At 39.3% G+C, this 22,032-nt stretch overlaps 1 protein-coding gene across 4 annotated transcripts in view; it reads right to left on the bottom strand.

The window, feature by feature from the left end:
* The window catches only part of NNT (nicotinamide nucleotide transhydrogenase), a 48,766-nt gene extending 26,768 nt beyond the window's left edge, over positions 1-21,998 (bottom strand). The window contains exons 1-12 of one of the 4 annotated variants that reach the window (XM_074813339.1): positions 21,884-21,998; positions 20,617-20,814; positions 13,421-13,650; positions 12,052-12,269; positions 10,505-10,592; positions 9,705-9,793; positions 7,902-8,089; positions 7,041-7,174; positions 3,736-3,927; positions 2,427-2,580; positions 1,390-1,551; positions 503-613 (exon numbers count right to left, since the gene is read on the bottom strand). In XM_074813339.1, coding sequence (XP_074669440.1) covers positions 503-613; positions 1,390-1,551; positions 2,427-2,580; positions 3,736-3,927; positions 7,041-7,174; positions 7,902-8,089; positions 9,705-9,793; positions 10,505-10,592; positions 12,052-12,269; positions 13,421-13,650; positions 20,617-20,767 — 1,717 coding nt within the window. In that variant the 5' untranslated portion in view covers positions 20,768-20,814; positions 21,884-21,998. Of the gene's footprint in view, positions 1-502; positions 614-1,389; positions 1,552-2,426; positions 2,581-3,735; positions 3,928-7,040; positions 7,175-7,901; positions 8,090-9,704; positions 9,794-10,504; positions 10,593-12,051; positions 12,270-13,420; positions 13,651-20,616; positions 21,208-21,879 lie in introns of those variants that run through there. The other 3 variants (XM_074813342.1, XM_074813341.1, XM_074813340.1) reach the window with 3 other exon arrangements.
* Positions 21,999-22,032: the final 34 nt, after the last annotated feature.

Here is a 22,032-nt window from a genome sequence, read left to right as displayed (position 1 = left end):
CTATGTCCTTTTCCCTATCTTCTCTAGCAAAAAGCAGTATTTCTAAGTCACAATGCTCACTTTCTCATCTTTTTTATTCAGGAAGCTGGGACTTCTGAAACGCAAGCAAGCAGAATTTTGTTCTATGCCACTAGTATATTTTTCAAGTAGGAAAAGGAATACAAGGACAAATGCAGCACCATCTTGGGATATACAGGAAAAGATATTTCATATAACCATCACCCAAATGATACTGTAAAAGAAAAATGCACATTTAAATGCTTCCCTAAAAAAAATGTTATACCACAGGGTGTGCAAACCAGATACAGTAACTACTATGAAAATCAAAGGTGGGGGAGGGGGAACGGGGGCAGCTGGGGAGGGAAGAGCTGTTCTTTATTGATGGATGCTCTCAGATTCTACTCCCAGGAGACTATTTCTGGTATCTATGCAATTACAGAGATAAAAAATAATTACACAAGTGCTTTAAAGTTACCCTCAGGAGAAAACCTAACATTCATACCTGCAATATTGACTGACGAGATAAAGGCCGAAAGCACTGCTAGACTTTGAGGAGTGTTTTCAGGGAGATAGCTTCCTCCCATCAATACCAGCCCACCAACTGCAGTCAGTCCTATTTAAAAGGGAAAAAAGTGTTACTGAACCTTAAAAGGCTCTATACCTATAGGAAGCTTCCTTTCAGCTGTCAAACAGATACCAGTCAACTCAAATTCTGACCGCTGCTCTACACATTACTATTTAAACAAAGACTACCATGGTCTTTTTCAGCAATACAAACATGTTTTAAAAGAAAAAAAATAGTACATGAATACAGCTTTGACGTACAGTGCCTCAAGCACAGAGTCAGCCTCCGACTACTTGTTCGACAAAAGAAATTTTGCTTTTAACAAAGTAGATGAGACTCAGCCTGTCACATACGTACACACACAGATATAGAAAATCTTACATATTTATAGTTATGAATCTTATGGGTCACTTATGCATTTTTTCTTTTTCCCCCTCTCAAAACACATAGTTTGAGGAGAGGCAAAAAGAAAATATGAAAGACAAGTTATTTTCAGGGCAACATTTTTGAGAGATGGGAGGAAAGATGTGTTCTATGAAAGGAGAGACTGCAACACTCCAAGTAAAACAAACTTTAAAGCAAACGGATTAGGAGTGAAAAATTACTTACAAAAATTAAAAATACACAGCACTATGTTTGCCCTTCTTTTGAAAAAAAAACTCTCAGAAAAAGCCTGTTTCGGGTGTCCTACTCAGACATGCAAAGTAGTACTAGGCTCTTCAGCATTTTAAAAGGCGTATCAGGAGACTTCTGTCTAAAGTTTGGGTAAAACGAGCTGTGCCTACTTCAAATAGGAAATAAGCAGTTGCATGACAGCTACTTACCTGAGATAGCATTAGTCACTGACATGAGCGGAGAGTGAAGAGCAGGAGTCACACCCCACACTGTATGGTACCCCACTATTCCAGCTAGGCCAAACGTCGTCACCATTTGTGTGAAAGCAGTATTAGGAGCTACAATGCCCAGTCCTAGCATGCCAGCTAAACCTGGAAGAAATCCACAGCAAAACTTTTCTATAACTTCTCAGTGATTTCTTACATTTAAACTCTGTACAACAGGAGTCCAGTATTGAGCTAACAGCAAAACAGTTTTGTGCATGGACTTGTTTCAAGATCAGGTGGATCACCTTTGTCAACTACCACACTCTTTCAGTGCTAGTGTTTCTTTTACAATAGAAAATAAAACCATAAGTATGATACGCACATCTTTGTTACACATGTACACAAAGAGGCAAAGATATTTCTACGCCAAATCCTGTCACTCTCCTGTCCTACAGCAAAAATGTAGATGAGTCACAATCATGTTGTGATACTACTTGTGAGACTCAAAGCGTGCATACGAAGAACAGCAGTTAAAATTAAGAATACTCAATTTATTGATTTCCTCATGCAGAAGTTCTGATGCACACAGAATAACAAGGGACAAGAAGAGACAACATTTATTTGTCAAGACAAACGTCCTATTCTTAGTACTTCAGTAGATTGTGGGCATTTAAGTCTCATGCAATACACTGAAGTTTGTAGATAGCAATGGCATTGAACTGATTCTGCTGCAAAGCACGCACAGTCCCCTTCAGAATTTTAAGTATTTTACTGATATTTTAATAAAGCCAAATACATTCACACAGCATGAGTCAGCACTGTTTGAAATGTTAATAATCTTGGTTAAATTTATAAAATTTTATTTTCCCTCTCAAAAGTAATTATTACACTACACTGATTTTGCACTAGAGTACACCAGCCAATCATCTGCTCTCCCAAATAGTTATTAAATTGAATGAGTAAGATGAGGAGTCATTTAGAAGTATTAGCCAAATGAGAAGCACTCTACACTGATACTCCCAACTCTGGAAGTTGCCTACCTGCTGTGTATACAGATGCACTAGTCATAGTTTTTCTAAAGGGTGTAATAGTAGCTGCTTTTTCCGCTTCCAGCTCTGCTACAGTCTTCTGCTTCACAGGGGCTCCTTGAGGAATGTTATTTGGTGGAGGTGCTGGGAAAATCACTTTGCCATCCTGACAAGAGATATGTACAGTTATCCCTAACATGGCAGACGCTTTATAGTTAGAGGAGCCTACTCTTCTTAAACCTGCAGCTCAGGTAAGTCTTAACATCCTACACCCGTGACACAGGAACACCTCCTTTTTCTGCCTCAGCAGAAGTTTGCAAGGCTGGATGATAAGTACAGCCTGACCAAGTTAACCATACATACATTACATACATACATTACACATTTTTTGCACAAGATTTAATATCAATGTCCAAGAGCACCTGATGGAAACACGCCACAAGGCTTGAAAGCAGATGCCAAAACAGAGTAAAGTTCCTTAAAGGAAAAACATTTATGCAAAATAAAACAGGGTCTTGGAAACAGCAAAATCTGCTACAGATCTGAACTGTAATCAGAGCCTGCCCAGACCTCAGCTAGGTACCAAGCATGATGTCTCGTATTTGCTGTTTTCCAGGCCTCTGGAGGAATATGGGGTGGAGTTGTCAGACCTGAGCTGTACACACCATTTCAGTGGTCTGGGAGAGCTGAAGTCAATGTAAGCCTCCTCCAGAGTAGCTATCATAAGCATTACAAAATGTTGGCAAAATTATGCAGCAAAACTCAACAGAAATGAATACCTCTTACCTAAACTGCAAATTATTATTTCCTAATAGCTGCAGAAAGAGAGCCCATACTGGCCCATGCCCTAAATTTGTATTTTATTATTTCTTAACAGAGCTTAAAGTATCCTGCATATCCTAGTTCCACCATTTTTCTTCTGAAGTTACTCTTATAAGAACAGAAACATGTATGTATTTTTAAAAAAATAAAGGAAGAATGTTTCTCTGGTCCTGTAGTGGTGGTTCAAACATGTTTTAAATAACTATGCTTTTATCACATGAATACAACAGGTAAATCAAATCTTTTTCCTATTTTTCAATAGTAGACGTTATGTATTTGTTTAACCATGACAAGATGACAAAAGCAAAGAGATTTCCCTTCACAAAAATGGACAGAGGAATATTCATCTGAATAGAAAACACAATTGCCTGCAGTGTTCATCAAGCCCCATCTGAAGTCTATTGGCATGCATTATCTTTGAATGCATTTTAAAGAGACAACACTGATAAATGTAGAAGTATGTACTCACAAATTAAGAAGAGAATATTTACTGACTTACCTTCATTACTACAGTTCCTCTAACAACATGATCCAGAGTTCCATAATCAAATTCATCTTTTGGATCAAAGTAGAAGTTCTCTTTGTCAGGACTAATAGCCTTTAGGAGTTTGATAATATTATTTGAATACAGAGTACTGGCCTGAGTAGCCATTCTGCTAGGCAGGTCTGTGTAGCCAATGTGTGTAACACCCTAAAAAAAAAATCAAGTACAATATTAAGGATTAGTACAATCTCTGAAGAAGCATCTCTTCCAATATATCCTTCTGGAAATATATATCCTAACTGTTTCACTTATTTCCATTTTTAACGCCAGCTAAAACTGTTACCTGCAGCTCTAACATTATTAAGCTATAAGAGGATTACTCACAGCAGTTACAGAATTCAATACGATCAAACCCAACACCTTAAATGCTATTAGCAACAAGCCTACACAGAGCAGAAGATGTATTGGTCCAAGAGCTTGTCCTCTCCAAATCCTACCACTGCCTCAGAACTTAGCTTCTTAAAGCAACCAGGTAACAGATTATCCTGCCCAATGCTTGGCATCTTCTCAGTTCTTCTGGAGGGCATGCACTGGAGGCAAGCTTCTCTATGACAAGGAGTGAAGGGAGTTTCCTCAGAGCTAGCTAGCTGTACAACTAATATGCCCCGTTCATGCTTATGTAAATAAGTAACATTATATCCACACTGTTTAAAGAACAAATGTGAGTATACCTGGCTATCCTGCTTTTGGCAGTACGGGAAGCTGAGGATGGCATACACTCTTCATGTTCAAGTGGACTTGGTTAACACTGTTCCCTCAACCTACAGGTAAGATCCATGCATGCTTTCAGGAACTCTGACTTCTTAATGCAGTGTTCTGCTATACTGCTAATATATCTGCACTGCTGCTCTTTTCCACAGCTCGGTTGTCAGCATGCTACATTCAGGGGTAATACTCTGACTAGAAGAGCTCCATATAAATTCATCCTGCAAATACCTTATTTCTGTCCTACATACACTAAGTTCAGTTTTTAAGCAAAGACATCAAAAGCCCTAGAAAACCTCAAAGCCAAATACAATGCTGTGAGAGACTGAAATGTCCTATGACTGCCTCAAAGCTTTCTTGTGTCTGTGCAAACCTCCAAGAGAAGCTGCTGTGGCCTGTGAATTGGTCTGGGGGACGTCGCCCAGAGAAGTGGGAGTGTATTGAAGGATGCACCCCACCACTTCCTTGCGGTTGCATTGTCCGGACTCTTTAGACAAGCCTCAAAGGGGCAGAGGTGTGCTGAGCTGGCCCCATCCTGTAGCCATTTGTGGCTCTATTATGTAGGCCAGAACAATGAACTGACAAGAGGCAAACGTTCCTGCCCTGAAGCCAGATGCAACAAAACCTGTGGGACCAAAGGAAAAAAAAAAAAAAATATAAAGGTGGGGAGATACGCTAATCAGCAGATACGATGAACTTAAAAAGGCAGCTGAAAATTTTGCTCAGTGTGCATCTACCAGATCCGTGTGCACCCACCACCGAAGAACTGAAGACTGAGGACCAACGGGACGCCGCTGGATCCATGGTGGTGACTGTTCTTGCAGCTGATACAGAGAAATGATTACTTGTTTTAAGACTTATTTACTTACAGAAAACTGCTTAGCAACTTATTTCCTTACTTATAGCAAGTTATAGTATTACTTATAGTATTTTTTAATGTTGCTAAGAATCCTGCTTGCCCAGACTGTTCTGTGGAATTTTACCAAGGACTACTGTGTTCATCAAAACAAAGCACTTTACTGTGAAAATCTACCAAGAACTGCAGTGTTCAGCAAAATACCGTGTTTTTGTCCTTGAGGAACAGGTGTGCTCTAACTACTTGGGCCTCAGTAATGAGTAAAGATAGCCATATACGAATGGTAGAAGTTTCATTGGTTCCCTTAAATAAGATAGAATGAGTAAACCAGCTGAAAAACATTTTTGTTGTTCAAGAAACTGGCTAAGAGAATCTGCGCATGCTCCAAGGGAAAAAAACAAGGTGAGAAAGACTATGAGCCTTCCTCCCGAAGATCCCCGAAGACGACCACCAGGCGGGAATGCACAGGTGCAAAGATAACATAAACTGCTGACACCAGCTTCTAGAACTAACCCAGCCTTACTCATGCATATGTATGTTTGTGTTATGTAATCCAATGAATATGTATATCCACACTCTAAGTTTTTGGTAAAAAGTGCTGTGGGTGTGCAAGCTTTGTGGAGAAATCCCCTTGCACCCCGGCGCCGGAGTAAACATACCTGCTTTATAACTCTATTCGAGTTGTAGAGTTTGTTTTCCGCAAGTCACAGCCCTATCCCGCATCCTTGCTTTATTTCTTTCCTTCCATTTATTTCCTTCCATTCTGTCCTATCGCTATCCCTCTTCACTTTTTTAATAATAAAAACCTGTTTTGGGTGTATGGCATTTGACCTCGTTTGTGTCTTAATCTCGCTCTTGGGATCATATCGAAGCCTCCCCTGACATTGGATCGGGACAAATGCATGACTCATTATATACACACAGAGCCTTGTTTGTATTAATGACAACCATGACAGCAATATGTCTTACAGGCTTCCCTAGTAACAGCATTATGTTCTTACAGTACCAAATAACTGTAACTGCTAGTAGATTTCTCACAACTACCAGAAATAAAACCCAAAAAGCAGAAAAACAAGCTCTTAACTGAGGCAATGAACACTGGAGGAAAACCAAAGTAGTTAGTTCAGTCCAGAGAAAAACTGCTAACTTTTATGAGCCAATTCATGCTACTCCTAGTTTGGGTTACAAGTAGTTTGGATACTCTAGGGCAGCCACACTCATGTTGGTGAAGCTAAAGACATACAAAGACAGCACCCTCCTGAAGATGAAATTATACTGAGCTAAGCCAGAGACTTTGCACTGAAGTAAACACTGGCATAGTCTGAACCTGTTTAGTTTACCTAGGACAAGGACTGTTAACCTCCTGTTATGGAAAGTGATTATCAAGTCAGAGAAGCTGCTACTACTGTCTCTTTAGGCAGACCAAGACACAAACATCAAACACAACCTCAACTCAGCAGACAAATCACTTGACTTGAAAGTCTAATTCACTTAACACTATTAAACTAACACTATACAAAAGTATTTGTTTCTTTAAAAATCTTCAAATTGTTATAGAGATGACTAGTGACCAATTGCAAATCTAAAGGATTACTTAAGCCCAAATAGCAAAATCAGCTACTCATTTTCAGCACACAGTTTACAAAACACAATGTGAATTCATGCAAAGTGAGAATGATCTGCTGAGTAGAATGCTCACCTTATGAACATACATTTCTCCAGGCTTTGTAGTCTCAATGTTTCCCCCTGCTTCTGCAGCTAAATCCACAACAACTGAACCCTCCTTCATTGATTCAATCATATCTCTTTTAAACAAGATGGGAGCTTTTTTGCCTAACAAGAAAAGGCATAGTAAGTTAAACACAAAATATAGCTTTTATCTGTAGAGCTCAGGAGGTGAATTTTCCCCTTCTCTCTCTCTAAACCTTATTTTTGTAAGCAAAATTTTCAAGTAATTGTACCTAGAATGAAAAGTCACAGAAGTTTACACAGGCACAGAGAAGAGATGCTAGAACATCTTGCTCCCAAGCATACAAAAAAGGTACGCATGGGCAGTCTACCAAAGATGCTGGCAAGACCAATTTTGTCCTCACTAAACTGACAACATCCAATCCTACAATTCAAGTCATAACAAAAAAAAGAAGATATGCCACATCATAAGTTATTAAAATATAGATGTTGTGCAATACAAAACTCTAAAACTTAAGTTCTACCTTACCACATTTCAACTACAGAAGACAGTACTGTTTCAACTGGACCCGTTTCAGTGCACAAGCTGGACAGCAGAATTAACATGCTGGGGAATTATCTTACTTTATTACTATCTACTCCTTGTTTAAATAAGAAAATATGATGATATCGAGTCAAAGGCTGCTAGTTTTTGAAAACAAAGTTGTAGAAGGCACAAACTTTTAAGAACAGGCATTTATTAGGAAAGGGAAAAGGTACACACTAACACAGACAAAATTCATGAACACTTGTTTTCACTGCAGGCACAGCTTCAAAGCATGCCAACTTACACAAGATAAATGAAAATTAGCATCTTGAACATAAAACATACCTGGAATAAGCGCTGTAGTGATGATAATATCAACATCTTGGCACTGCTTAGCAAAGAGTTTCATTTCAGCTTCAATAAATTCTTTGGACATTTCTTTAGCATAACCACCTTGTCCTTCTCCAGATTCCTTTAAGTCTACTTCCAAAGGCTCAGCACCAAGAGACTTGAACTGTTCCAGAGCTGCAGCTCTAGGAAAAGAAAATTGCAAGGGCAGAAACAACCACTACTTTAAAAATCCACCATGACTTTTTCAGGTCTTTTTAGTAGCAGTCTTCAGACAAGAGATCTAAAACTTATTCTAGGATTAAGGAGATCACAACTAAAATCCTCAGCTTTCTGTATTTAGTGAAAAAAGCAACTGCATCACTAACTTTAGGTCCCTAATGTAGATACTTGGATAAAGAATGAAGGCAGCCTGCGGTTTCTGGTATAGTCAGCAGAGTTGCTCCAAGAAGTCTCAAAACTGGGAGCTTAACAGTTGAGTAACTCTGCTCACCTATTTCTGTTGTCATGACTAGGTAAACCTAGAGCCCAAACTCAGATGCTTAAAATACATGATAAATACACCTGTGGCCTTGTCTAATCCGTGAAATGGAAAATACTACTAAGTCTTATTTTCACAGGGAAAATTGGTTTTGGGTGGGTTTGGGGAGTGGTGGTGGTGTTTTGGGGTTTGGTTTTTTTACAGTTATCCTGTAAACCTGTAGTTTATTTTGCATCACATGATATTACAGTAAATAATGAAACTAAATTTCAGTGTTACGTGAACATTCACAACATACAAAAGATTTAACACAAACATTCTTGCACACCAAAATAAAAGTATACAGGATGCTTAAGAAGGGAATTAAAACTAACTGTGAAGAGTTTATTGTTCATAAAAGCATGATCAAAATCTGCCTAAAACGTTTCAGGTTTTTTTAAGGCATATGCAGAGTGAAGGTTTTTTCATACTGCACATCATAAATCTGGAGATATATGCCTTTTTATTCTTCCATATTAGATATAGCTAAGTAGCACTAGATGTCATTTCTGCATAAAACCAAATATGTATAAGTAATTTTAATCCAAATACAGTATTAAGCACATATAAATTCAATATAAGGCCATTTAATAAAAAAAAAAAAAAAACAAAAAACCCACAGAACAAGTTTGCAGTGCCGGCAGCTATAAGAAGAAAAACATTTGTGCTCTGTAATCTTCCCAGTCTACTGCTCTAAAAAATGGCTATGGGACAAAATAATCCTTCCGAACATAAAGAAAAGACCAGAGGGAAGCAGCATTTAAAGCAGCTTCAGCTGCAGTTTCTGTTCTTTCATCTTGAGTTTCATAAACAAAATAAGTTGATCTTTTTCTCTCCTTCAGCAGATTGAAAGAAGTGTCTCTCCAAAGAGGTTCTATACGCTGTCTCTGGGATCAGGACAGTAGAGGCGAATGAGAGTATGCAACTATGAACCCGGATCAAAGCAAACCATAAATAAGGGCATAAGGACTCTTTCTTTACTGTTTTCCCTGTGTCCCCAAGAAGAACAGAGACATGAAATTCTGGATAAAAAGACCTAACTTTCTTATTTTCATAAAGCAATGATTTTTTATTCTTATAGTTCTGAATGATTTAATGGGAGGGCTCTTTGGAAGGCTTAGTTATTCAAGGTATAACAAATGGAGGAACAGCAATGGAATAAAAATGGTAGGAAAGGAATTGTGATTCAGTGCAGTACAAGTGCTTTCACTGTAATACAGCCACAAACTACTTAATCTTAAAATAATTTAAGATTACTATTACCAGTTTCACACACCCACCTTGTGTCAAATCCACGAACCACCGCACCCATTGATTTAGCTGCTCCTGCAGAAGCCAGGCCAGCAACTCCTCCTCCTATGATCAAGACCTAGAACAATAGCACCATCATGCTTGGAGCAGAAACTAAAACTAGAGCTGGTTAGAAAACGAGCAGCATTGTACTGCTTTCACAACTGCAGATACATCTCATTAACCAGCCAATTAACCAAGTTACCTTAAGACACATAACCCGGAATTACTTCAGTTAAGCTGCCCTGTAAATCTAACAGTTTAAAAGCTGTAACTCCTAACTTCACTTATCTGAGAGTCACCTCATCTGTAGCTAACAATTTATAGGTTTTCTCCTTAATTTATATTCTTTTTTTCCTTCCCTAATTCTACTTTAATTCTCTTCAACCCAATCCACCTACAAGTCCAATCAAGCAATTCTCTCCATCACAACCTTCAATGCACCAGAAATCCAAACATCTCTGGCTTTTCTTAACTGCTTCCTTGCCTACCCCATCTGGAAACAAAATCCCTCCATGTATAGCTAGTCTGATGTTTTAAACTAAGCAAACTTAAATAAAACTCAAATTATTCTATTATTCCTCCCAAAAAAGACACTACAGATAGCAAACAAAAATAGCTATGGGAATAACTATAGGGATATCTAAAGTCTCTAGAACGGCAGGAAAAAGCCTTTGCCTTTAAGCCTTCCCAAGGCAGGAAAAAAGCCTTTAAACAGTTTCAGCAGTGGTTAACTGTGCTCAGGAACTCACATATTCTTCTGCTACAGTATCTGTGTAATCGTACATACCTTTGCTGGAGGAACTTTACCAGCAGCTGTGATCTGACCCGTGAAAAATCGACCAAAGTGATTTGCTGCCAGTACAACAGCCTTGTAACTGTGAATTAAGGACAAACACATTATCAGTATTTTCTCAGACTCAGTACAATCCCATTCGTGACAGCAATCAAAAAAGGATGAACATTTGACCATAGCATGCATAGGATAAAGCAAGTTTAATATTTTACTAATGACCACAAGTTTAGTAGTCTGTCTTTGCTCATATTTCTTGTCTTTTTTTTTTACATCATGGAATGCATTTTCAGACAGAACTTTTGGACTGCCATGTTGGGTGTCCACAACTATTTACTCTTTCAAATAAAAGTTTACCTGAACAATATACAAATAACTTACCAGAAGTTAACTCCGTATCTTTGAAGCTACTTTCAAAGGCTGTAACCTGAGGTTTGTTACGGAAGGGAACATGAACAAGCAATTGCAAAACCCAGGCTAATTTTGCACTAAGCTCACTCAGACATGCAAGCATACATTCAGAAAGGATACTCTGACCCTAACTCTGCAGAGACTTAAGGCAAATAGCTTAACCTTGCTACTTCTTTTGCCCCATCTGCTTTGTACCCATCCCAGAATGGATGGCTCGATGACAAGTTAACATCAGTAGAGCTAACTGAAAATGCAGATGAACATGTGACTATGTCTCTTCTTGACAACACCGTACACTTTCTTGCATTTTTACTAACAGTGTTATGGTTCAACAGCCCCATTCCACACTGTCCTATCTCTAGCAGGAAAATATGGAAGCCTGTATGCCTTAAAATTAGTTCTAATATGGAATCAGCTTGTAGATTTTATACCTTTAAATACGTTATGAATTTCTATATTGTAGTAAAATTACACAGAATGAAAACAGAGAAATAACCAAACATGTACACAGATGTATACTGCTGGTGTCCATAAAATTTGGCTTATTATGCCTCACAGACATCATCTAAGTAAAAAGTCAAAAAAAATTTTAAAAAAGCAATAAAGAACCTAATAATAGAAATCAGCTTGACAACAACTACATTTTAATTCACTACAATACCAGGCACAAAGCATGAAGATGTCTCAGAGTATTCGGTCTTTTGTTTATATCTGCCATGGCAATTACATTCATACTGAGTGTTGCTTGGGTTAGTTATCTCCCAACAACATTCAATCCCCACAACAGACAATCTGTGTTCAAGCTGTCTTAAGGATATCTTTGAGCCTGCTCTGACCTAGTTCAGATCAAAAAGGCACAAGACAAAGCAGTCCAGGAATTAGAAGAACTGCCTTCAATGTTGTTTATTTATTTTTTTTTTTAAAGCCTTGCTCTGATCTGCTGCAAAGCTAACCATAAGAAACTTAAGTTGTTTGGCACCTCCAATAGTGCCATCCTGCTTGAAACAGCTGTATGAAAATAGAGGTGCAGAATTGTTTCAGATATACCTAGTATCAAAGCAAATATCTTTTAATCCAGCTATGTTTACTCAAGCTGAAAAAAAAGAAAAAAACAGAAGAAGTAAGATTCATACCCAGCAATGTTGGCCATAGAGCTAAGTGCATCATATCCCTGAGCAATGGTGACCCGTGGAACCTGATCCATAGCCAAGACAGTAGTTTTTTTTTCTGCAAGTTTTTTCAGGAGGTCTGGATTTTGTGCTGGGTAGATAAAACTAATCAGGGTAGCCGCCGTCTTAAAAAGATCTGCCTCATGAACACCTAGAGCCGAGTTATATATAGGAGCCCTCACCTGAAGGAAGAGAGAAGTTTCCAAATTAATCAGAGGAAGTCAGTCAGAACACACTCCACTTCCTTTCTCCCAGCTTGCAGTCTGTCCATTCCCATCCACAAAGTACAAAAGGGAGAAACCGTATCAAAGGCTGTTTACACAACTCAACTGAGCAACTGCACCGCTCAACTGCAGTCCACATAGTAGAATTAGCTCTAGGCGAATTGGTGACAGGGTAGTAATAGTCAGCACACACCTTCAGAAAGATCTGATGGCTTCTACCCAGCAGTTGCTGGCTTTTATGACAGACAGCTGCCCCAAAAGCTGACACTTAAGCAAAATGACTACTGAACAGGTGTGCCAATTAAGGTCAACAGGCTAACAATCACTAATTAGGTTGCAATGCACCATTACATAAAGGCAATTTCAAGTATGAAGTCCAGCAAATACTCATCTTGATCTGTATTCCCTTCTTTTGAGTTTCTTACTTTTCTCGTAAGAAACCTACTTAAAAAGGGTGCTCACAAACTAGCTTACAGAAATTCTATGTTCAATCCTGGCAGGATAACTTCAAATAGAGCAGTTAAAGCAACCATCAAGTTTAAGGTCTTTTTCTGTTTTCCTTCAGGACTCTGCACAACCTAATACCTCTCAAGCAACTTCACTTTTAGCAGTCTTCCCACATCAGCTGCAACTCATCTAGTTACAAACACTTTTGAAACACACCATTGCTGTGGAATTGTTGGATGTCTGATTGAGAAAAGTTAGAAACTTGCATCTTCAAAATTCCAGGCAACTCTCTCTAAAAACTAACTTGAGTTTTATGTTACTAATTTTGAAGCAAAAGTTTCTTAGAGCAGGGATCTCATCTGTTTACAGTCCAGAACTAGTTTACCTTGCTCTGAAAACACAACTTCGCCAAGGCAGTTAAAACTTGATAAGAAATTATCCTCAATTTTTTCAGTGCTGTCATTTACTACTTTATTACTGTAGGTGCACACCTGAGCTATAAAAAAAAAAAAGACAGACTAAGATTGAATCAGACCTTAGAATTTAAAAATACAAATTTAAAGGAGCTTACTTACTGAACTTTCAGCAGACTATTAGAAAAAAATTACCTATATGTTTCTCCAAAAATAATATAATAGGATATATATTAATAAAGCAATTACTTTGACAATCAAATCAGAAGCCAGGACTTCCTTGGTCCCCTGGATCTTTGCTCCAACTTCCCTGTAATGGTCATCAGAAAATTTGGAAGCTTCTCCAGCACCAGATTCCACCACAACATTGAAGCCTTGTTTAACCAAGGCTTGAACTCCAGCCGGTGATAGAGCCACTCTCTTCTCATTCTCAAATATCTCCTTGGGGACACCTACAGTCAGCTGTTTATAAGGAATTCCTGTAAGAGTGGCAGATAAGACAGCATTAGTTGCACTGAAGATTAATGAATTTATATTAATGGCACTCTTCAGTGTTGTACAGACACATGCAGACATGTCACAGCAATTCTCCCTCCTAAAGAAAGAGGAAGAATGGTATTTTCTAGCATTGTAGTTTGTATTTCCTTAAATTATACCAACTTAAATCCCTCTCTAGTCACTTCAACATTATTGTGAAGAAATCAACAAATGAGCTTGAACAGCCGAACTGCATTTTAACTGAACATGTTTTTAATGTCTATCAAATTACAGTTGTCTCAGATAACTATCAATGAATGTAACTCACATACCACAAAGTACATTAAAAGGCACAACTAATCCATGAGTTACTCAGAGTTGCTACAGAAATGAAAAATATGCATTCAGGAGTAGATGAAGAATAATGGAATATCCATCTACTAGTTTGTTCAGTTACACTTCTCTTCAATGTTCTCTCCTTGTCTTAACTTGTTCAAAGCTCTACTAAGTAACACCAGAAAACCACTGAAGCTGCAATTTATCAGTTTTAGCTTAATGTTTCAAATTACAAACAATCTAACTTTGTTAATATACAATTTGAGGGCTTCCAGTCTAATAACTGACAGTTAAACCTCTCTGACCCAAGCAACCCTTTGAATACATTATTTATAAATACACAGTCTCAAGCAGAATAATCGTTTATCAAGCTACCTCATTGCTTCAGTTACACTAGACAGCATGCAGTCCAGCACACAGGCCCAGTTCTGCATCAGTTTTCAGCGATGTCTATCCAGAATTTAAACACGGACTGTGACATTTATACACAAGATACTTACACCACATACATATTAATGAAATATAACTTGAGCAGCCTAAGCAGTCATGCATATTAAGAGTTCAAGCAACAAAAACCCAAAATTAAAAAAAAAAAAAACCAAAAAGGAGAGGAGGAGGGTGAAAGACTTGTTTTAAATTACAGATCTGCTTTTAATTTGGCCACCAATACTATGTAATGTGCTACAAAACTTGTACCAGACTAGTAACGTGTTGCACATTTTAGGAAAGCCTCCTTTTCACTTTTGCTTTCCTGTTTGTTTTTTAAGATAGAAACAAGCAAAACAAAGACAAAAACATATCACACTATAAGAGCTTTAAGGAACTGAATTATTTTGGTATTTTTAAATCCAAATCTATGAAATAAAAGTGGGTCTGTAAGGTACTTAAAGTTGAACATCTTAAAATGTTTTAGATTAACAACTGTCAAGATACTATCAACTTACAACATTCTGAAAATACAATACAGAGTTGCTAAGAACTGGTACATGAATATCTACCTGTACTTGTCAGTCTTCTAACCCATTAAAAAAACCTGATTGAACACATCCAACAAGAGGACAGAATGAAAGATCACAAGACAAAGAAGTGCATTACTCTACTTATTTTTACCTTTTTTTTAATTATTATTTCAGCTTTCTTTTTGAAATTAAACTAATAGTAACAAATAATTTGAAGACAGAAGTGTTTTGATATTTTATATTTTGAACAACATTTAAAATTCCCTAGATTACAAGACAAAAATCAAATTCCAAAAAACATGCTTCAAAGGAACGTAAAGTCACAACAGGAGCAAGAACGCACATCTAAAATAACTGACACACAAAGGTAACAATGCTTTGCAAAGATTCACTTCATCAGCATACACCACATCTAAACATCACCATGTAACTCATGGCAGCCCTCTCACAGCAGCACTAACCACTTGAAAGCTCCAGTAACTGTTGCTGTCACTCACAAATTACCCTTGTCATTTGAAAAGAACTTTCTCCTCATCTCTTCTAATTACTACACAATAAAGTCCTGCTTCTGATTTTCACTAAATCAAGCCAGTGGAAATGAGGTCTCTTGTCTTTTAGAAGCAGAAATGAAACCTAGATATTGAAATTTGTTAACAGTAACAGAGACCAGTATCAGAAAGCAAGTAGTTCTAGGCTAACAGAAGTCAAAAAAGCTTTTCAAGAAGCACTGAGAAAATAAGAACTGGAGTGCTAGTTTCTCCTTCTCCTTTTGAAAGTTTTTGCAGAACACAAATGCAGAAAAGAAAGGAATAAATTACAGCATACAGGGAAAGAAGGATGACTGAAAGTGTAAAGGCACACAGACACTTGACTAAAGCTTGTACACTTCTAAAGCAAAAAGTTTAATTTATTTTTTTTTTTAGCTCCCAAGGCTCAAACTGATGTCTCTAGGAAATTTTCTACTCTGTTCATTCTAAACTTGTAAATACAACAATGACAGGGTAAATCACTAATTTAGAAGTGCTGTGAGCAAAAGAATGAACCTGGAGGTAAGAGAGTAAATTGCTCCAACTTTGTATAAACAATGCATGTCTGCTTAATGTTAAAAAGACTGATAGGAGGGAATCATCCTGCCACAAGATGGATGGTTGTCTGAGAAGAAAATCAGCAGTAACTGGAGAAAAGATAAAGGTGGCAGGGGTGGGGGGAGACTGCGAACACCGACTCAATTTAGTCTGGAGAAGAGGAGGCTGAGGGGAGACCTCATCGCCCTCTACAACTACCTGAGAGGAGGTTGCAGAGAGCTGGGGATGAGTCTCTTTAACCAAGTAACAAGTGATAGGACAAGAGGGAATGGCCTCAAGTTGTGCCAGGGAAGGTTTAGACTGGATATTAGGAAGCATTTCTTTCCAGAACAGGTTGTTAGGCGTTGGAATGGGCTGCCCAGGGCAGTGGTGGAGTCCCCATCCCTGGAGGTGTTTAAGAGTTGGGTTGACATAGCGCTGAGGGATATGGCGTAGTTGGGAACTGTCAATGTTGGGTTAATGGTTGGACTGGATGATCTTCAAGGTCTTTTCCAACCTAGATGATTCTGTGAATTTAAGATCAAGAAGACGTGCCCCCTCCCTTCGCCTTGAGTTTGCGCAGAAGAATTAAAAGATACTGTAACTTTAAATCAAGACGAGGCATGTTGTTAACCAATGAGGGACAAAGTGATAAGAAACTAAACAGTGACCATTGCAGTAAATCTGTATTCATGTAATCTGAAGTGTATAAATACACTGAAGTTCTTTTGTGCGGTGTGCTACCTTTGTGGAATTGCCACCTAGCACCCTACTCTGTGCAGACATGGACTAAATACATACCTCTGCTCTGTGTGTATATTGGCATATTGCACACTGGGTAAATGACCCCACTCAAAGGACAACAAAATGACAATTGATGCTTCTGATTTATTTTTGTTCACTTGCTTTTCTGGGGGTACCAGAGTAGAAGAGTAAATGGGTTGGAGGGATGGGACAGGAATATGTACTTGCTACATGTGAAATGTGTTTCCTCATTTCTTTCTTTCACATTCGTAAATCTTGCATGCAATAAAAACAGGTAAAAACATTTTCAGATAGAAAGTATTTGTACCTTATTTAGTAAGCAGAATGATCAGAGACCAATACTGAGGACTATGCCCTCCTCCAATGCTTTGGGACATCAAATCCAAGACAAACATTCAGCAGGTCTCATTTGCCTCTCACCTTCTTTTCTCCTTTGCACCACTACCTAATTTCTAGCAACCAGAGAGTACAGAAGCAAATGAATATAGAAGCAAACTGATGTTGGTTTGCCAGCCTTTAGCTAGAGCTGGTATCAGATACTTTTCAAGCATACTACCCTGAGCTGTCACATCATTCAGCACCAAAACAGAGAAGATGTCTCCAACTGAGAAGCAAAGGTCTACGTTAAAACTTCAGGACAGGGTATGATAAATACTGTTTGAAGAAAGCTATACTATGAACACTGATTTGGTTTGCTGAACTCAGCAATTTCATCTAAGTGATTAGTTTTGAAAGGTTGAAATCTAGAATTATAAACTCAGGATCTGATTTAGGTTTTATATTGAGAAAGCACAACTGCTATCCCTGCCATGGGTTTAAAACTGCATGAGAGTGTGAAGCTTCCAAGTTGCCTTTCTAAGCTTCCATGTCAGATACTTCTTTAAGAACTGCCTTGAGTATGTTTTAGTAGCTAACTTTCTGCTTTATGACATCAAGAACATTTTCCAAAACCACACCAACATAGACATACCTTGAGCACCTTTTTGAGTCACATGAAGATTTTGAATGTATTTTTCACTAAGTAGGAGATACACAGTACTTTTTTTTTATACAAAGAATCAACACCAGAAGGATTTTGCAGCTATCAGTAGAATCATTAAACTTCACAGGACTTAGAATCTTAGTACAGAATGTACATAAATTAGAATTTAGAAAAGCTAGTAAGAAGCCACCCTTTCTTATCCCCTTAACAATCTCAACTATGTAATGACGGCATATTCAGAGCACAGTATCAAACATCAAATAAACAAGCATGTAGTCTACCTCTCCAAGCTTCAAACAATTAAAAATAACTGTAAAAGTGATTTTCTCCATTTAACTTCCATACAGAAATGGAGAGTTTAAAGAAGATCCTAAGTTAAAATTATCAAGAAAACTCAGAGTATTCTATGTAGAGAAATAGAGAAGAATATAGGTTTATCTCCTTAATCTGATTTCAGGAAGTAGTCTGTAGCAAAACAAGTATCAACAAGTATTAGAGACTGACTTGGAGAAAAGAGAAGTTTTGCCTATATGCCACATGTTCTGGATGGGAAAACATGATATGTAACCTGCCTAATTTCTAACTTACTCTAACAGCAGCTTTAAACAAACCATCTCACCTGTTCTGAAGATGAAGACATATTCCGAAGAACAGCAATATGATGTTGGCAAAAAGAAAAAAAAGAAAAAGAATGGTACAGAAGATTAAACAAACACCTGATCCCTCTTCTTATACAAGCAAGGAGATACAAAAAACCCAAGGAAATTAAAGGACAATGTCTACGGTTTATAAATAACGTATAGCTTATCTAGAGAATTAATTGACAATAAACTGTTATAGAGGTGTAAAAGTTCTGCAAAATTTTGGAAAAAAAAAGGAAATTTTAAGAAAGAAGCATCAAAATAAAAAGGACATTAAAAATTCCAAGACAGAGAGTGGTAAAAGTCACAGAGCTGTAGGACAAACCAATCTGGAAGTACATTGAAAACCTCTGAGTCAGTCACTTCGTAAGTACCTTTCCCACGTCTTGGGAAAGTTTTGCATCTGTTTCTGAAGCGTCTCATGCTAGTGACTATTTGAGACAGGTTACAGGAATACTTGTTTACTCCTGTATGAAAATTCCTGTGTTTCTAAGAAAGAAAATAACAGCAAAATAAATAGCAACAAGAAAAGTATCCATCCTCCAAGTTCACTTTTCAACAGACTCCAAATCTCTTCACTCCTCAAGCAGCTGTTATTCTTGTTCATAACATATCCTGAACTAAATGAAAACTAATCTGAGAGAATGTAAGTAATAACTAGTCTTAAGAAGAACAACTGTGACACTAGTCTTTTCAGAAAATTTAACTTTTCTCTGTATTACAGTGATTTTACCAAGTGTCACTATAATCAAAGATAATTTCTAAAAGTAAGAGTAAAATGTAGTTACTTTATACGCTGTTAAATTTTGATTCAAGAGCATTAGAAAGTGTACATAGGCAATAGTACTGCTACTGATTTGTCATTCAATGGCTATTCTATCCTTGATTTGTCCTCTACTGAATGACAAATCTCATGTTACCAAAATGAACTATAAGGACAGCTTAATTATCAACCAAAAGACTTACCAAACTCACAATTCTCAGCATTAAATAACTGCATTGCCTGAATACTACTCGCCCTTAAGTAAGGACTTCCACACGACAGACCTGAAGGGACAGCACTGAATGCTTAAACACATGCCACTAATGAGAATTCTCTGTCCTTGTGGAAAAATTTCTGGAAAGTGATTCAGAAAAGCAAGAAAATGCACACGTACACACAGAGATAAGCATACTAATTTCAGTAAAACTGAAGAGATCTTTCCATTTCATGATCAAATTTGTGGTCAAAGTCAAATACAAAGATTGATTCCAAACTCAAACAACAAGGGCACTTCCCTGGGACATTTGAGCAAGAACTTTGAACCTAGTCTCCTACATCCCAGGTTAACACTCCCAACCAAGGGACAATTTGCCTTATCAATACAGACAAATGTGTCTTTCATTCAGATAAAAAATTTGGAGCATCACAAATTTATGGCATGGCAAAACTATGACCTCATCAGTTCTGACAGACCCCCTGATCCCTCAGCTGTCATTCAGAGCAAAGAAATTCAGGTTTCAACATGTAACTGTGGTAAACAGCTATGAGATACAGATTATCAGGAGCCCTCAGAGTAAAGAAACAGTGAAGGTCAACCGATTTTCATACACCAGACTCAGGTCATAAACTTGAACTAAGGAAGCCCCCATTCCTCCCTCCTTTTTTTCCTGAAAATACCTGAACCTGTCCATTATCTGCACTAACATGTAATTAGTGCAAATATACCAACAAACCCTACACATGAAGATGCAGATCAAAAGTTATCCAAGGCGGTACAACGTAAGAGTTTCCTGAAAAAAAGTTAACAGATTTTTTTAGATGGCATAATTACACCTACATATAGCCATGTTTGCAGATGCTGTCTTGGTGAGGGCTGTATTTTCCCCTGCATGCACACAAAGAGTTGCACTACCAAAACTCATGGGGAACTCGGGCTTTTAACTTAGAAAAACATTTGTTTAAATACTTCCTCAAGCAAGGTGCCAGCAGGAGCTTTGATCCCCCACCCATAAAAACTATTTGAATCCAAAGCATTCGTAATAAACACAAACACCTTCTGCATAAGCCCTTTAAAACCCGTGTAAATTTATACTGCAACTGACTCAAGTATACTGTTGACATCATTTAAGAACATTCTTTTTTAAGTCTTTTCTGTACCAATGCCTACCTGAAAGAAAAATTCAAGCTATCTTCATGTTTTGACATAAAAGATTATTTACAATAGTTTAATCAATTTACCTGGCTTTGGAGCTGCCTGAGACGTGAGCATCTGGTGGGTTCTAAACATTCGCAAACATGGCATCTTTGCAGAACGCATCTTAGGTGGTAACACATTGCCAAAACCAGGGGTTAAGCACCCATTAACAGCAATACGCAGAAGGCTTGCCATTTCACCCAGACCTCACAGCAGACTCCTTGCCACGTATGGAATCTCTGCTGCACGCGGGAAAACAAAGCAAGAATTGTTAATGATACTAGACAGAAGGTATGTAAACTCAGCAGCTTAAGCCTGGTCGACTGCCAGTAGCCATGAGATGATCATTTCTCCCCACCTTTTCTTTCTAGCTAGAAAACAAACTCCACTTTTTTTTCAAACTGAGCAAGACAACTATCAAACTGAAGTAACAAGCCCATGGGAGGACTGACATTACAAGCTCACCTAGAGGTCATATTTCTGTGACTCAAGATCATATTCTCTTTGCACCGTTGCTCTAAACAAGCAATTCTGACACGGGAAAACCTCCTGCGCCCCAAGGAACCAGACAAACACTTCTAATAATCCCAGGCAGAGATCCCAAAGGAGTTACCCGATCGGGACCACCGCCTGCGGGCGCTCAGGAGACCTACCAAAGCCGGCACTCGCAGTGGGACGAGCGGAGCAGCGGGGAGCGGGCAGGGGAGCCGGGCCGCCCTCGCTAGCAGGTGGCTGCCGGCGGAAGGAAGACTCTTCGCCCTGAATCCCACCGTCCGCTGGGCTCTAACGCGCCGTTCTGTCCCGTCCCTTCTCACGGCGGCGGCTCACCGCTCCCCGCCGGCCCGGCCCACAAGGCAGGGGCCCCGTTTCGCTCCCGCCGCTATTTATAGCCCGCAGCCACCGACTGACCTTGGGCAGCCGGCTCGCCCTCCGCGGCCCGGGCCCACCGCCCCCCGCCGCCACAAGGGCCGGCAGCCATCGCGCCCGCCCAGGGGGAAGCCCAGCAGCCGCCACCTCTCTGCTCTCCACCTGGGAGCGCTCCCGAGGGCCCCTTCCCGCGCCACCTGCCTTCTCCGCACGTCCTTCCTCCCACACGTCCGCCCTTCCTCGCACACGCCCGTCCTTCCTCCCACACGTCCTTCCTCCCTCCCACCCGCCCTTCCTCCCGGGCGCTGCGAGAGCGGGACACCGCAGCCTTCTCCTCAGCAACGGCCGCCCGCCGCCTGCGTGGGAAGGCAATCGGAGGAGGTGGTGGTAGTGGTGCTGCTGCCGCCGCCGCCGCCGCGCACACCCCCCCCCCGCCGTACCCACCAGCCGCGCCGTCGGCGCCGGCCCCGCCGCGGCACTGACCGACCTTGGGGCGAGGCGGCGCGAGAGTCCCGCCGTGGGGCGGGGCGGGACGCGGCGTGGGCGGGGCGGGGCCGCCCGCCAACCCGGAAGGAGTGAGGGGAAGGCGGAGG

This window comes from Strix aluco, chromosome Z (genome assembly GCF_031877795.1).
Source record: "Strix aluco isolate bStrAlu1 chromosome Z, bStrAlu1.hap1, whole genome shotgun sequence".
Lineage (NCBI taxonomy): Eukaryota > Metazoa > Chordata > Aves > Strigiformes > Strigidae > Strix > Strix aluco.
This window is presented reverse-complemented; position numbering and strand designations above follow the sequence as displayed.